Raw genomic sequence first — 16,338 nt, 5'->3', positions numbered from 1 at the left:
AATCAAACTCCTGCTGGGATGCACATGCGCACACACCAGAGACTCGAAGCTGCGCAAGCAGCACACTAGCAGTGATAGCAGTTAGTCTGGTTTGGGGGAACTTCTAGCTAAGATTCTGTGTGGTTCAGAACACTCCCAAATGCCATTCCTAGCAGGCCCTGCCCATCCTGCCACTCCCCTCCCAGAAGTACCCACGAGGCCCATTTTGGACACAGGTAAGTGCAGGGCATGCACAGAGGCTTGGGTAACCAAAAATCGGCCTACTGGAAGTTCGGAAAGGCTGGAAACAAGCCTGTTTCCAGCCTCCAAAGGACCTCCGGAGCCTGGGGAGGCCATTTTTGTCCTCTTGGAGGCTTGAGGGAAGCCTCGGGAGCCCAGGGAGGGCAAAAATCTCCCCCTCCACCATGGTGCAGGCGTAAAGTGACCAGACGTCCCACTTTTGGTGGGACAGTCCTGATTTTTAACAATTTGTCCCGTGGCATTTTTAAAAAGTCCCAATTTTTAGAAAAATGCATGACAAGCTAAGGAACTTCTCCCACCACCAAGAGAAAGGAAGCGCTTTATTCGCTCTGGGCAGCCAAGAGTGAATAAAGAATTTCATTTCTCTGGGCACTGGGATAGAGAATAAACATCTGCCATGACCAAGAGAAAGGAAATGCTTTATTCACTCTGGGTGGCTCAAAGTGAATAAAGTACTTCCTTTCTATAGGCGCTGGGAGAGGGAATAAACTTCTCCCACTGCCAAGAAAAAGGAAGCATTTATTCACTCTGGGCAGTCCAGAGTGAATAAAGCACTTCCTTTCTATAGGCACTGGGAGAGGGAATAAAGTTCTCCCACCACCGAGAGAAAGGAAATGCTTTATTTTCTCTGGATGGTTCAGAGTGAATAAAGCGCTTCCTTTCTCTGGGTGCTGGGAGAGGGAATAAACTTCTCCCACTGCCAAGAGAAAGGAAACACTTTATTTGCTCTGGATGGCTCAAGAATCAAGAACCCTCCCCCTGGTCAATGTTGTCCTGCTTTACCAATACAGTAGTACCTCTAGATACGAGCTGCTCCACATGCGAGTATTCCAAGTTACGAGCCACAACGCAAGTATTCCAAGTTACGAGCCGTGACGCGAGCGAAATTTCTGTTCGACACCTGAGCTCAAATTCAGGATATGAGCCAAGCTTCCACTAGGTGGGGCAAGAATCTCCTTGCTTCCAGTTATCTCGGCGCGAAAAACAAAGTCTGAAAGCATTCGTTCAAGATGCGAGTTGATCGACTTACGAGCTTGGATCTGGAACGATTAAACTCGTATGTCGAGGTACCACTGTATTAAAATCTGGTCACCTTATGGAGGAGGCTGACTAGGCCACACCCATCATGGCCATACCCACCCAGAAACCAGGCAGAGAACCCCTTGCTAAAATTTCTGAAGCCCACCCCTGCATTCCTCTATTACATTTTAAAAACACACGTGGGGTGCAGTGATCATAATTCTGGCCATTTTGAGGTTGGCTGCTTTCCCCAATGACAGCGGGGCTTGGAGAACCAAGGGAAAAAATGTTCTAAAATATATTTTAAACATACAAGAAGAGATCAGCTCCAGGAATAGGGTGCTGAACTTCTTCAGGGATAGGGCAAAGCAAGGGTGTGAAATTGTGACATTATTGTCACATGACATATCGTGACTTTAACCTTCTTTGCTAAAATGGGGATGGGCGTGGCCAGCATCTGATGCATTTGGCTGGCGGGTCACGAGTTTGACACTTCTGGGATAGAGGAATAAGTTATGACTGGTTTGAGTTCAGGAGACAGATACAAGAACAGAATCATTGTTAGGTTTGTAGTGATGTGGCCATTTGAAGAATATTGTGCCACTTTGCCCATAATCTCAAGAAAAACAGCAGAATCAGAAATACCTTGACTCATTTTCCCAAACTAGATGATGGTGTGAAACTAGCTAGGTTTGGAGCTGGTCCAGACAGGGTACACATCCCTTGTGTGAAAGTGCCCTAGAATCAGTGTTGGGCTACTCCCCGGACTGTGGGGAATGCAGTGGGGTAGCAAAAATGGAGCTCCACCCCAGAGCACCCAATTTGCACTGAAAGATGTTAAAAGTGAATGCAGGGCATCCTGTATAAGCCACGGCCACAGTGTGATAGTAAAAATTTTGGTAGCCCTTCATGCCTAGAACTATATAATTCCCTTAGTGGTGGAGGAAGGAGATAACCATTTATTTATTAGAATTATATACATACAGTCTATACTATAAATATAAATCCAATAAACCTAAACTTAATACAACTGAACAAGTAAGTTTGAGTATAAGAGAATTTGTGGCTCTCAAGATAAAGGTGAAGTATGGTTCATTGTACCCCATATTGCCCGATAAGTAGACAGTAGTCACTGATCACTTTCCCGTGAATAACTGAATTATGGTTTACTTAATTCAAAGTTCCTAAATATAGTGAATATTAGATTAGAATATGTTTGAGGGATCCTTGCTTGTCTTCTTGTAGACATTTCATTACTCTAACTAGATAACATCATCAGTGCTAGTAGAGAGGTGAATAAAAAGGCAATAAGAATTTTGAAAGAACTTTCACAATTCTGAGGGATTGTGGAAAAACTGGGGGGAAATTATATTGTTCTAATACTGGAAGGTTTGTTGAGTTTTTAAAAGCCAGGTTCTGCTCTCTATCACCCTAGTGTAAAATGGAAGACCTGTCTTAAATTTCCAATGGAGATAAACAATGTTTGAAGGGAGAATAGGCACATCTCAATTTCTGAAAGATCCACAGGAGGCAATCCAATAATGTGACATTACCAGAAGAGGCATGGTTTATTATTTAGCTTTTGGGGAGATTTCAAGGGTGGAAATGGAAACAGAAATCCTCCTAGAGGTAAACCCTTTTCATTTTCATTCTTAAAACAAACCCAAATTTTAAACAAAACGAAAAAACAAGTTGAAACTTTGCTTCTGAAATTTAGCTGTTTTCCCACTGAATTTCAGAGGCACAACTGCAAGATATTGGTGGCCCATTTCTGAGTTATAGCAAGGTAGATTCTGCCTGAATATTACAAAAAAGTTCAACAGCAGGTTGAATTAGTTGGCTGCTTCCAATTCTGTGGTTCTGTTGTCCGATGACCAGATAAAAATAACATAGATGGATAGATATCATGTGTGGGCACATTTCCAAAGCCCATTGCAAGAATATGAGAAGGAGTATTGTACGTACAAATTGTTGATTTAATCTGTAGCATGCTAAATAGAATATTTTGGATTCTGTTGGGAGATTTGCAAAATAAAACTGCCAAGTTATCCCACACCCAACATTGATTTAATAACGTCCCAATTTGAAGATTTGGCTGATAGTTGCAAATCAAGAACATATTTGTGTAATGTTATCATGCTTCTGTGATAAAACCTGCTTCACAGTCCAGAGACTTGTGGGATAGCTTAACCAAACGTTTTGTACATACATATAAATCTTAAGTCTGAATAATAACTTTCTCTCTTGTATCCACCAATCAGAAAAGGTGAAGACTGTGCCAAGTTGAGGCCTGGGGCTAATCATTGTCATATAAATCTACGAAAGAGGGAAAAATGAAAAACAAATCAGTTTTGGATAAAAACTTCCTATCCTTATAATTAAAAACAAACCTATAGAAAAAATATTTCAGTTGCCTTCATTCTTAATCATTAGAATTCCATTCTACTTGTATTGTATATCTTACCCTCTGCAATATCATCATATATATCTTCGTGACTGTAAATTGAGAAAGAGAAAACATGAATTTAGTTACTTTACATACATTAGGAATTGAGAAGAAACACTATATAATTTTTTACTAACCCCCCTCCTTTCAAATATAAATATTTTTAAACTATCCTTTGAACATTCTGAGAGACAGGGAAAGATTTACTATGAAATTATTGCACTTACTCCTGTACGAGACAGCTTCTTTGGACATAGCCATCTGAAAAATTAAATCGTATATACATAATTATTTTCAGCTTAAACTGACATCTCAGCTAAGAGAATCTAGACAGAAGAAAATTATAATATATAATAATAATAATAATAATAATAATAATAATAATAATAATAATTTATTAGATTTGTATGCCGCCCCTCTCAACAGATGATACTATTTATTATCATTGAGTTCCATCTAGACCAGTGATGGTGAACCTTTTTTTCCTTGGGTGCCGAAAGAGCATGGGTAAGCCCTATTGCGCATGCTCGAGTGCCCACACCCACAATTCAATGCCTGGGGAGGGCGAAAATAGCTTTCCCCGCCCCCCAGAGGCCCTCTGGAGGCTGGAAATGGCCTCTTTTCCAACTTCTGGTGGGCCCAGTAGGCTTGTGTTTTGTCCTCCCCGGGCTCCAAAGGTTTCCCTGGAGATGGGGGAGGGTAAAAATACCCTCTCCCCCCCCCCCGGAGGCTCTCTGGAAGTCAGAAACACCCTCCCAGTGCCTCTGTGCTGGCTGGCATACACATGCGTGCTGGAGCTTATCTAGGGCAATGGCTCATGTGCCAGCCGATATGGCTCCACTTGCCACCTGTGGCACCCGTGCCATAGGTTTGCATTCACTGATCTAGACCATATGAGACATATTAGTATTTTGGTGCAATGAAGAATTATTATTATTATTTATTGGATTTGTATGCCGCCCCTCTCCACAGACTCGGGGCGGCTAACAACAATGATAAAAAACAACATGTAACAATCCAATTTAATAAAACAACTAAAAACCCTTATTACAAAAACCAAACATACACACAAACATACCATACATAACGTGTAATGGCCTAGGGGAAGGAATATCCTAACTCCCCTATGCCTGGCGAAAAAGGTGGGTCTTGAGTAATTTGCGAAAGACAAGGAGGGTGGGGGCCGTTCTAATCTCTGTGGGGAGTTGATTCCAGAGGGCCGTATGCTGTATGATGACAAATGGTCCATGCATGGAATTTGAAAATCCAGCCAATTCCTCCTATTATAGAAATCAGACAATAGGCTTTTTCTCACAACACTTGCTCTATTTTTGAACTGGATCGAAACCAAACTCAGTGATGACCCACTAAAATCACAGAGACAAACTGCTCTTTACCAAACATGCTCCAATTCCATCAGTGCTTCCACTTCTCAACACCACAAAAAGCAATTTGAAGATAACCCATATACATTCATTTTTACCAATCTCAGAACTCTGAGAAGGCGTCGAAATCACTGCCTCACAAGTGGATGGTCACCAGGCGGGGGCTCCAACTTGCCACCGCTACCGGTGCTGATGTGTGCGCAGCTCCAGGTCACTGGTTGGCGTGTGCATACATCTAGTGGGCATGCACACACTTTGGAGCGAGATTTGGCTTCTGTGCAAGTGCAGGAAGAAAATATCGCGAGAAGATGCATGAGTGCGTGAGATTTCGGCAATCACGGAAAGAGAAGAAACCCACCCCTGATTCTCACTCGCGTGCATCCTCTCTCAACATTTTTCTTCCTGTGCATGCGCAAAAGTCAAATCTCGCTGCAATATGCATGCCCGCCCACCGGTCACCCAGAGCTGCGTGTGCAGCTCCATTTCTGCTACCGGTGCGGCGTTCTCTCTCCTCCCACCCTCCGTTTTGGTAAGTACCCGATATTGATGGTCACAGATCCTTCAACAAAACACACAACTTCATAATAATAATAATAATAATAATAATAATAATAATAATAATAATAATAATAATAATAATAATTCATTAGATTTGTATGCCTTCCCTCTCCGAAGATTTTCACGGGTTCAAACTTCACGAAAAGTCTATACCACGGGTTTTCAAAAATATTAATTAAAAAATACTTCAGGGTTTTTTCCCTATACCACGGTTTTTCCCGCCTGATGATGTCATATGTCATCGCCAAACTTTCATCTGCCTTTACTAAATATATTTTTTAATAAACTTTAATAAATAAACATGGTGAGTAATAATCTAAATAGTTGCTAAGGGAATGGGAAATTGCAATTTAGGGGTTTAAAGTGTTAAGGGAAGGCTTGTGATACTGTTCATAGCCAAAAATAGTGTATTTACTTCTGCATCTCTACTTCATGGAAATTCGACTTTCGCGGGCGGTCTCAGAACGCATCCCCGCGAAAATCGAGGGAACACTGTATAACATTATCCAAAAGCCTATTGTCTAAAGAAGGCTTAAGTGCTGGGAAAACTGGAAGGAAAACTGGAAGGAAAGCGTGGAACTCATTACCGGACTCCATAGTGCCATCCCCAAACCCCCAACACTTTACCCTTAGATTATCTACGGTTGACCTATCCAGATTCCTAAGAGGTCAGTAAGGGGCAAGTACAAGTGCACTAGAGTGCCTTCCGTCCCCTGTCCTATTGCTCTCCTTTATCTCCTATTCCTTTCTTCTATTCCTATATCTCTTCTTCTATTCTTTCATTGATATGTTCTATTACTAAATCTTCTTTTCTATTATTTCTTAGATATATTTTACTATGAGTATCTCCTCTATAACCTTCATCATGTATTTTATTATGTGTATATAGATATATACCCACTAAAACCCTCATTATGTATTGGACAAAATAAATAAATAAATAAATAAAAATAAATAGAAGGAGAACAGCAGCAACAGCAAGGCAGATGGACCCAATTAAGTAGCGATGAGTGCATCACTAGAAATGCTGAAGGACCAGGTTAAGAGAGATCATCCTGGAGAAAAGCTATCTGTGTGGTCACAAGGAGTCAAAACAATTCTGACGGCACATAATTCACCAATTAGTTGTGCTTATTTGATGTAGCTTTGGTGGGTGAGTTTCCCCTATGAAGAAAAACCCAAACTTCCTGCCCTCCAAGTTCGATTTAAAAACTGCAAGGCAGACATTCCAGGTTTGATAAAACAGCTCCCTCCCTGGCCTTTGAAATTGGGAGTTCCTGTCATTCATTTTAAGGCAGAGCGACTTCCCCTTAAGTGAAGGATTGCAAATTCACCGTGACTCTCATGGGGAAATGAGCTCATATCTGGGGTATTCTAATCTTCTTTTCTCTCTCATCTAAAAATAATCCTTGCCATAAACAAAACCTTTAGAGAAAATCATCAATTTTCGACCTGGAAAAGGACGCTGGAGAAGGGCGGGGAGGAGAGAGGAAGGAACAAGGGAAAAGATAAGGGGGAAAGATGCAAGGGGAACTATGTCAAAGAGAAGATATGGTATTAATATTGTTTCAATAAACATGTCACTCATTTGTGACATTTAGTAACAAATTATGGCATGTTTGATCCCTTGAAAATGGTGTTGAGTCTTGTAATGATTTTCAGCTGAACTAAACAATCTCCCTCTTCTTTTCATTCCATTTTGCAATGTTAAATCTACTTCCTCAAAACAAAAAGCTCAAAGGGCAATTTATTTATTGTATTTTGATGTAGAAAATATACAGCATGTACAGTATTCTATATCTGCTGGATTTAGTTAACCTGCCAAAAACAAGAATTTGAAATGGTTATCCTCTCTCTCTATATCCACTACAGAGGAATAATTGAGTCTGTCACTTGTACTCCTATAACTGTCTGGTTTGGTTCTGCAACCCAACAAGACCGACACAGACTTCAGAAGATAATCAGAACTGCAGAAAAAACAATTGCTGCCAATCTGCCTCCCATTGAGGACCTGTATACTATACGAGTCAAAAAGAGGGCTATGAAAATATTTACAGAACCCTCGCATCCTGGACATAAACTGTTTCAACTCCTACCCTCAAAACAACGGTGTAGGGCACTGTACACCAGAACAACTAGACACAATAACAGTTTTTTCTTGTAATGTCATCACTCTGCTAAACAAATAATTCCATCACCACTGTCAAACTATTCACTAAGGCTGCATTACTATTACTATTAGTTTTTCTCATTGTTCTTAATACCCATCTCCTCCCACTTATGAGTGTATGACTGTAACTTGTTGCTTGTACCCTTAAATATTTATATTAATATGGATTGTTTCCTGATTGCTTATTTTAACTCTATGACAATCATTAAGTGTTAAACCACATGATTCTTGTCCAATGTATATTTTCTTTTATACTGTATACTGAGAACATATGCACCAAAGACAAATTCCTTGTGTGTCCACTCACATTTGGCCAATAAAGTATTCTATTTCATTCTATTCTATTCTATTCTATTCTATTCTACTCTACTCTATTCTATTCATAATAATTTTGTCCCTGACCATCTTCTCACTATTGTAAGTTTCTTTTCTTTTCTTCTACAGTTGAAAACTATACATACACAATATTTTTCTGTCAAGACCATATGCCACATATCCAACAAAATTCACTGTAATGCACAGACATCTAAGTGATAATAAAATCAAATGGATTAGACCTTAAAGTGCCAGAAGACAATCTGTATTTGTAAAGCATTGGAAAGTATTGAATTTCTGATCTTGCTAATGCTCCAAAAGAAAAGTCCTCTATTTCAAAGATGTCAATTTCATCAGTATCTGACTCCTTCCACTCTGTATCAACTGCAGAACCATCTTTAAAGGCCTCCAAGCATCAATGGTATTACCAAGTCTAGTCCAGACAGCATTCAACATGAATATCTTAAAGATACCCTTAATTTGAGCTCAGCTTCCGTTGATCTGCCCATGTCTATTTCTTGGTAACTGTTAAAAAATGGGATTTTTTTTCAGGATGTAGGGAAAATAAGAGGAGGCAATGCCTAGTAGGCATGCCACTTCCAGTTGTGTAAAATAAAAATGAAATAGGAATCAAATAAATCAGTAAGAATTGCTCTTATTCCCCCCCCCCCCCTGCGATTAGACAAGGTTGGCTAGCTGCTGCTGCCCTCTGCTGTAGACATAGTGGGAATAAAATCAGATAAATGCTGTAATTAATTGTTTTCTAGATGAAATTTCAAGCACAGTAGAAGCTAACGGATCATCATTATTTGTAAGAGAGGATAGGGCAGGGGTGAAATCCAGCAGGTTCTGACAGGTTCTGGAGAACTGGTAGAGGAAATTTTGAGTAGTTTGGAGAACTGGCAAATACAACCTCTGACTGGCCCTGGAGTGGGGAGGGAATGGGGATTTTATAGCATCCTTCCCCTGGAGTGGGATGGGAGTGGAGATTTTGCAATATCCTTTCCCCAGGAGTGGGGAGGAAATGAAGATTTTGCAGTATCGTTCACCCTGGATTTTGCAATTTCCTTCTCCTGGAGTGGGGTGGGAATGGGGATTTTGCAGTATCCTTCCCCTGGAGTGGTGTGGGAATGGAGATTTTGCAGTATCCTTCCCCTGGAGTGGTGTGGGAATGGAGATTTTGCAGTATCCTTCCCCTGGAGCGGGGTGGGAATGGGGATTTTGCAGTATCCTTCCCCTGGAGTGGTGTAGGAATTGAGATTTTGCAGTATCCTTCCCCTGGAGCGGGGTGGGAATGGAGATTTTGCAGTATCCTTCCCCTAGAGTGGGGTGGGAATGGGGATTTTGCAGTATCCTTCCCCTAGAGTGGGGTGGAAATGGAGATTTTGCAGTATCCTTCCCCTGGAGCAGGGTGGGAATGGGGATTTTGCAGTATCCTTCCCCTAGAGTGGGGTGGGAATGGGGATTTTGCAGTATCCTTCCCCTAGAGTGGGGTGGAAATGGAGATTTTGCAGTATCCTTCTCCTGGAGCGGGGTGGGAATGGAGATTTTGCAGTATCCTTTCCCCAGGAGTGGGGAGGAAAAGAAGATTTTGCAGTATCTTTCACCCTGGAGTGGGGTGGGAATAGAGATTTTGCAGTATCCTTCCCCTGGAGTGCGCTGGAAATGAAGATTTTGCAGTATCCTTCTCCTGGAGTGGTGTGGGAATGGAGATTTTGCAGTATCCTTCCCCTGGAGTGGGGTGGGAATGAAGATTTTGCAGTATCCTTCCCCTGGAGTGGGGTGGGAATGGAGATTTTGCAGTATCCTTCCCCTGGAGTGGGGTGGGAATGGAGATTTTGCAGTATCCTTCCCCTGGAGTGGGCTGGGAATGAAGATTTTGCAGTATCCTTCCCCTGGAGTGGGCTGGGAATGGAGATTTTGCAGTATCCTTCCCCTGGAGCGGGGTTGGAATGGGGATTTTGCAGTATCCTTCCCCTGGAGTGGGGTGGGAATGGGGATTTTGCAGTATCCTTCCCCTGGAGTGGGGTTGGAATGGGGATTTTGCAGTATCCTTCCCCTGGAGTGGGGTGGGAATGGGGATTTTACAGTATCCTTCCTCTGGAGTGGGGTGGGAATGGGGATTTTGCAGTATCCTTCCCCTGGAGTGGTGTGGGAATGGGGATTTTGCAGTATCCTTCTCCTGGAGTGGGGTGGGAATGGGGATTTTGCGGTATCCTTCCCCTGGAGTGGGGTGGGAATGGGGATTTTGCGGTATCCTACTAGCTTAGGACAATATTTTAGAATATTATTAATATGGCAACATTGCTGATAATTCTGTATCACGCGAAATAGTGGCAAATTATAGCTTCAAAATAATGTTTTTAAACAAGCAATGGATGTTCAGTAATAAATACTAGTGTAATGGCATGTTGCCAAAATTCACACATATCAAGAATGTTCAGGATTAGGAGGCTGTTGTAGACTATTAGGGAAAAAAATAATTTAAGGCTAGCATAACACTTGTTTTCATAAGCATCTCTTTTGGAGGATGGGTAAAACAAATGACAATATGTACAACGTATCCCTCAAATAATGCACTTGACGTATTTGCATCAGGCACTAGGATACAAGTATGTAAGGGCAATATTTACTTCATGTACACACATGCCAATTTGGAGTCACTGTATTAGTTATAGATGTTGCTCGTCCTTTGCGCAAATCTATGATAAATATAACCTTGAAACCTTTTGCATCAACTTTGATTCATCATCCATTCAGTCTCCATCCTATCACTTTATATTTTACTATATACATCTCTTAGCTAAGCCGTTTCTCCATTTTTAGTTAATCATTTACAAAGATATAAACATGTATCTACTTGCTCATTTACTTTTCTGCAAATCCTTCAATTTTCCCTTTAAAAAGTCACACACATAATAATTGGTAGAATTATTATCTGGCATGTGTTCTTTATTTGCCCCACACTTATCCTTTCAGTCTGCAGGATTTTGCTAAACTCCTTCCCAGGCACTCTGAACAAACAAACCTCCCTGAATTCTTTATTTGTGCTTTGAGTAATAATTCTTCCAATTATCAGGCATAGAAGTGGCAAACAAATCACACAACCACTTCATAAGCAAGCCACATCCACATTTTGACATTTCTCCTATGACATCAGTACTACCATTTTTCCAATTTTACAAATCATTTCATCTGTTTTCACTTGGATACATTTATAGCATGTATTAAATCAATTCTTTGATGTATCACTGTTACTCGCATATTCCTGTCTCCCATGCTTCTCTAAATATTACCTCTAGTGTTGGGTGAACTGAACCTACGTGGTTCGGTATACCGACCCCGAATTTTTGCAAAAGTTTGGGTTCGGGTTCAGGAGAGCGCCAGGAAGCGCTCCATCTGCAACTATAGGAAAGGCTCGCCAGAGGCAAGAAAAGGTATTTTTCAGCCAGGAAGGACAATGGAGGGAAAGCTGAGATGATCACCACCACTCCATGGCATCCTGACCTGGATATGGGGCCGGAGTGTCCCCCAAAAAAGGCAAAAAGTCCCAAAAGTTTCAGTGGGCATGGCTTGGTGGTGGGGTTAAGTGACTGAGAGCTTGTGAGTGACATCAAGTGGGCCACACCCACTCAGTCACATGACCATCAAACCATGCCTACAAAATAAGTCATGCCCACAGAACCGGCAGTAAAAAAAATTAAGATATCAATGGTTTAAATTAGTTGATTAAAAGAAAACATGTATTATTAGATTTAAGTAAACAGAAATTAGATGTTGTATATATGCAAGAAACCCATATAAAAGAGAATTACAATAAATTGTTGGAATGTCCAAAATTGGGGGAAATGTTTTGTGCTTCAGCGCAAGTAAGAAAAAAAAGGAATTGTTATGTACATTAAAGAATATTTAAATCCCAGAATAGTTTATAAAGATAAAGAAGGAAGAATATTAATGGTCGAAATTTCGATGGAAAAAGGTAAACTTTTGTTAGTAGGAATTTTTGCGGCAAATCAGAATCAAAAGGAATTTTATTCAAAATTGCACAGAAAAGTAAATGAAACCGAATGACAAAATGAAACCGAATGGCAAAATATTCAGTGGGCGTGGCATGGTGGTGGTGTCATGTGACTGAGAGTGTGTGAGTGACATCAAGTTGGCCACGCCCACTCAGTCACATGACCATCAAACCACGCCTACAAAATAAGTCATGCCCACAGAACTGGAAGTAAAATAAAATTAGGAGCCACTCCTGCACCAAACCCCTTTCTCATACCTCTGATGGCTACAGCACAGTTACAGTAATTTGTTTCAGTCTTCTTCAAGCAGGAATAGAGGAGGAAACAAAAACAGGTGACAGGTGGTGGGTCACAGAACTTTGGCAGAGTGGGGGGACATAGGAAGCCACTCTTGAGCCCCTCGACACGGTTTACACAATCTGGCAAGCCTCCTGCAAGCCCTGCATTGCAGATTATGCTTTATTGGGGTGGACCAAATAATGATGTGTTGGATAAAATGCAGAAGGAACGAAATGCTAAAAGGAAATCTCCCTGAGAACCGAAAGTACAGTAATACCTCATCTTACGAACTTAATTGGTTCCAGGACGAGGTTCGTAAGGTGAAAAGTTCGTAAGATGAAACAATGTTTCCCATAGGAATCAATGGAAAAGCCAATAATGCGTGCAAGCCGATTAGGAAAATCCAAAACATTAAGGCTTTAAAAAAAAAGCTGCCGGCAGACGAAGCTGAGGCGAACGGAGTGGGGGGAGGGAAACCCATGGAGATCCAGAGGGGAGAATGGTGCAGGACAGGGTGGGGAAAAATGGGGGAAACCCATGGAGATTCAGAGGGGAGAATGGTGCAGGACAGGGTGGGAAAAAATGGGGGAAACCCATGGAGATCCAGAGGGGAGAATGGGGCAGGACAGGGTGGGGAAAAACGGGAGGAACCCATGGAGATCCAGAGGGGAGAATGGTGCAAGACAGGGTGGGAAAAAATGGGGGAAACCCATGGAGATCCAGAGGGGAGAATGGTGCAAGACAGGGTGGGAAAAAACGGGAGGAACTCAAGTCTGGAGGTGGGGCATCCCAGTGGCCGGCGGCAGGTTCGTAAGGTGAAAAAAGTTCGTAAGAAGAGGCAAAAAAATTCCGAACCCTGGGTTCGTATCTTGAAAAGTTCGTATGGCGAGGGGTTCGTATCATGAGGTACCACTGTATTGCCACATTCTGCTTTAGGACATTGGCATGCAATCCTATTTACTGAAATCATTTTGTGAAAGATGTCTTTGAAGGGAGGAATGATGGGCTACATTATCTGGGTTCCAGAAGGCAAATAATATAATCTCACTGTGATTTAGGAGTATCCCCTGTTGTTTAAAGAGCTGTGAATTTAAAGGGGAAAGGCAAAGGAGCAGAGCTGTAGTGCAGCATCTGGGGCTTTGTAGAAGAAATAAAGTGAAAGGTCACACAAGCAGCAGTCTGCATTCCTAAAATTCCAAGCGTTAAATATCTCCCCAGGAAAGAGATGCATAACAAACGGACTTATTCATGAGAACCAGGTGCCTTCGGAAAAGGAAGTTAAAATTGCCATTCATTCAGCATGATGCTGGAAAAAAGCAATTGACCCTAACACCATCATCTCGGACTCCTTAATCAAATCTAAGGATTATTTAAACCAAAATTCACCTTCAACCGCAGCAACACACGAGCACGTAATAGATTCGAACTAAATGTAAACTGTTCTAAACTCAATTGCAGAAAATATGATTTCAGCAATGATAACAACAACAACAGCTTCGAAGTCTTCTACTCCAACCCTCTGCTTAGGCACGAAACCCTACACTACTTCAGACAGATGGTTATCCAACATCAAAAAAAAGGAAGAGCCATACCCAAGGAGCCAAAGAGCCGCATGTGGCTCGCGAGTCGCAGTTTGCCGACCCCTGGGTTAGGATTACAACTCCTGCATTTTACACAATGCTGAAAAAAAAAATTTAGGAATTGAAATATCCGTGCATCAGAAGGGTGATAAGATGTCGAAAGAAAAACTGTTATGAATGAGCCATGATATCACAAAGATGGCAAACTAACGAAGAGTAAAATGTAACGTTCCTATGAAAGATTTACCAAACTTTTGTCCGACCTTCAAGCTAAAATCATGCATGCTAAGTCTACTATTGTAGCAGAATCTTGAAAGTCTGAATTCACTTCCCTCCCTTTTATCTTCATGAGAACTAGGGGAGTGCGGTCTGGGACACTTACTCTGGTTACAATTCTGAACCAACTCAGATTTTTAAAATCTGATTATTGTTTTGATAGAGATTCTTCTTCCTGTTCCTCAAGATTATTCTTTGTGCTGGTGACAATCTTTGACTCTCCAGATGGGTTGGAGAGTGATTCATAGCAGAATTCTGGAGGTTGTGTTGGGGAATTTGGACTCATAATCTACTTGTTCAGGAGGACCCAAAAGTAGAAAAAGTTGCCCTATTATTTATTGTCCTATCACTTGCCCCATCCCTATATAGAAATGAGAAATACAAGATGTTTTACAGAGAGACAGGGCTTGCCGCTCATAAGGATCCTTAAAATACGTTTTAAAAATCATTCTTAGAATCATTCTATTTCAAGATTACGGTCATCTGTAATGTTGCTAATCTGTAGTGTAGCATCTAATATATCTTTCTTCTATTCTGTCATTGATTTATTTTATCCTATATTCTCTCTTCTATTCTTTCTCTAATTTTATTTCCTCGAAGGTGTCCCCTATTACCTTCATTGTGTATTATTGTGTATTGGACAAAATAAATAAAATAAATAAAATAAATAAAATAAATAAAATAAATAAAATAAATAAAATAAATAAAATAAATAAAATAAATAAAATAAATAAAATAAAATAAAATAAAATAAAATAAAATAACAAAGCAAAGCAAAACAAAACAAAACAAAACAAATAAAATAAAATAAAAAGCATTCAGTTTTGTCTGGAAGAATGAAGGGATAAGAGCAATGTTGGTGAACCTTTTTTTGGCTCAGATGCCAAAAGAGTGTGCCTATGTACGATAGCGCACACGGATGTGCCCATACCATAATGCAATGCCCCCCATGCATGTGCACAATCACTATGCTGCCCCTCCATGCATGCAACTCCCCTGCGCTTCACCCCCATCCTGCACACAACCCCCCCAGTGCTGCCACCCCCCCAGTGCAAGTGCATAGGCCTCACTGAAGTCTTTGGGGTCATTCTTTGTCAAGTGGACCAGGTGTCCCCACTTGACCACCTTCAATTTCAATGAAACTTTGCACATATATTCCTTATGGTAGAAAAAGGAGGTGTGCAAAATTTTATGACCATATTCCAAACATTCAAGGTTTCAGAGTCCTTTAAATACAGGGTGACAAAATGTCCTGTGAGCTCCACAAAGCTTTTTGAGGAGCTCGAGAAAATTGGTCTATTTGACAAAGAATGGACTTCCGGTAGGCCCATTGGGCTGTTTTTCGTTTTCCCCAGGGTTCAGGAAACTCCTGAAGCCTGGGGACAGGTGAAAAATGGCCCAACAAACTTCCAGTTGGCCCGTTGGGCTGTTTTTCGCCATCCCCAGGGCTTAGGGTTTTTTTCTGAAGCCTGGAGTTGACATAGGGCAATGTCTCATGTGCCCTCAGATATGCCTCCTCATGCCACATGTTAATGGATAAGAACATTCCAGACAACCAAACCTGCCTTATTTTTCCCTAGACCCGGGGGGGGGGTCAGTCAAACCTACGCCAGATGCGTCACATGTGGGCCATGCCCACCCACGGTTTAGCATTAAAAAAGTTGTGATGCATAATGTGACGATGGCGTGACAATGCTAGTTTGACACCCCTGTCCCAGAGGCTTAATTCATTCAGAACTATTTGTAAACCTTTATGCATCTAACTTTGTTCAGCCTCCTTATTATTATTTCCTTTTACTAGAACAAGTCAGAGTTTTGGAGATTTCCCCTGCGTGCATTCATTAACATTGCTCAAATATGTTTATTGATTTTTAAATCCTTGATATTATCCAAGCAGCACAATAGAGCACCACACACCAAGACAACTAGACATAAGAACAGTTTTTTGTCCGAACGCCATCATTCTGCTAAACAAATAATTCCCTCAGCACTGTCAAACTATTTACTAAGTCTGCACTACTATTGCTACTAGTTTTTTCTCATCATTCAT

At 41.1% G+C, this 16,338-nt stretch overlaps 1 protein-coding gene across 5 annotated transcripts in view; it reads right to left on the bottom strand.

Moving 5' to 3' along the window:
- Positions 1–2,799: 2,799 nt before the first annotated feature.
- The window catches only part of FYB1 (FYN binding protein 1), a 92,133-nt gene continuing 78,594 nt past the window's right edge, over positions 2,800–16,338 (bottom strand). For all 5 annotated transcript variants that reach the window (XM_070743415.1, XM_070743416.1, XM_070743418.1 and 2 more), the window contains 3 exons: positions 3,934–3,967; positions 3,725–3,756; positions 2,800–3,576 (listed from right to left, as the gene is read on the bottom strand). In XM_070743415.1, coding sequence (XP_070599516.1) covers positions 3,557–3,576; positions 3,725–3,756; positions 3,934–3,967 — 86 coding nt within the window. In that variant the 3' untranslated portion in view covers positions 2,800–3,556. The remainder of the gene's footprint in view (positions 3,577–3,724; positions 3,757–3,933; positions 3,968–16,338) is intronic.

This window comes from Erythrolamprus reginae, chromosome 2, assembly GCF_031021105.1.
Source record: "Erythrolamprus reginae isolate rEryReg1 chromosome 2, rEryReg1.hap1, whole genome shotgun sequence".
Taxonomy (NCBI): Eukaryota; Metazoa; Chordata; class Lepidosauria; order Squamata; family Dipsadidae; genus Erythrolamprus; species Erythrolamprus reginae.
Note: the sequence above shows the minus strand (reverse complement) of the source record. Positions and strands in the feature narration are given on the sequence as shown.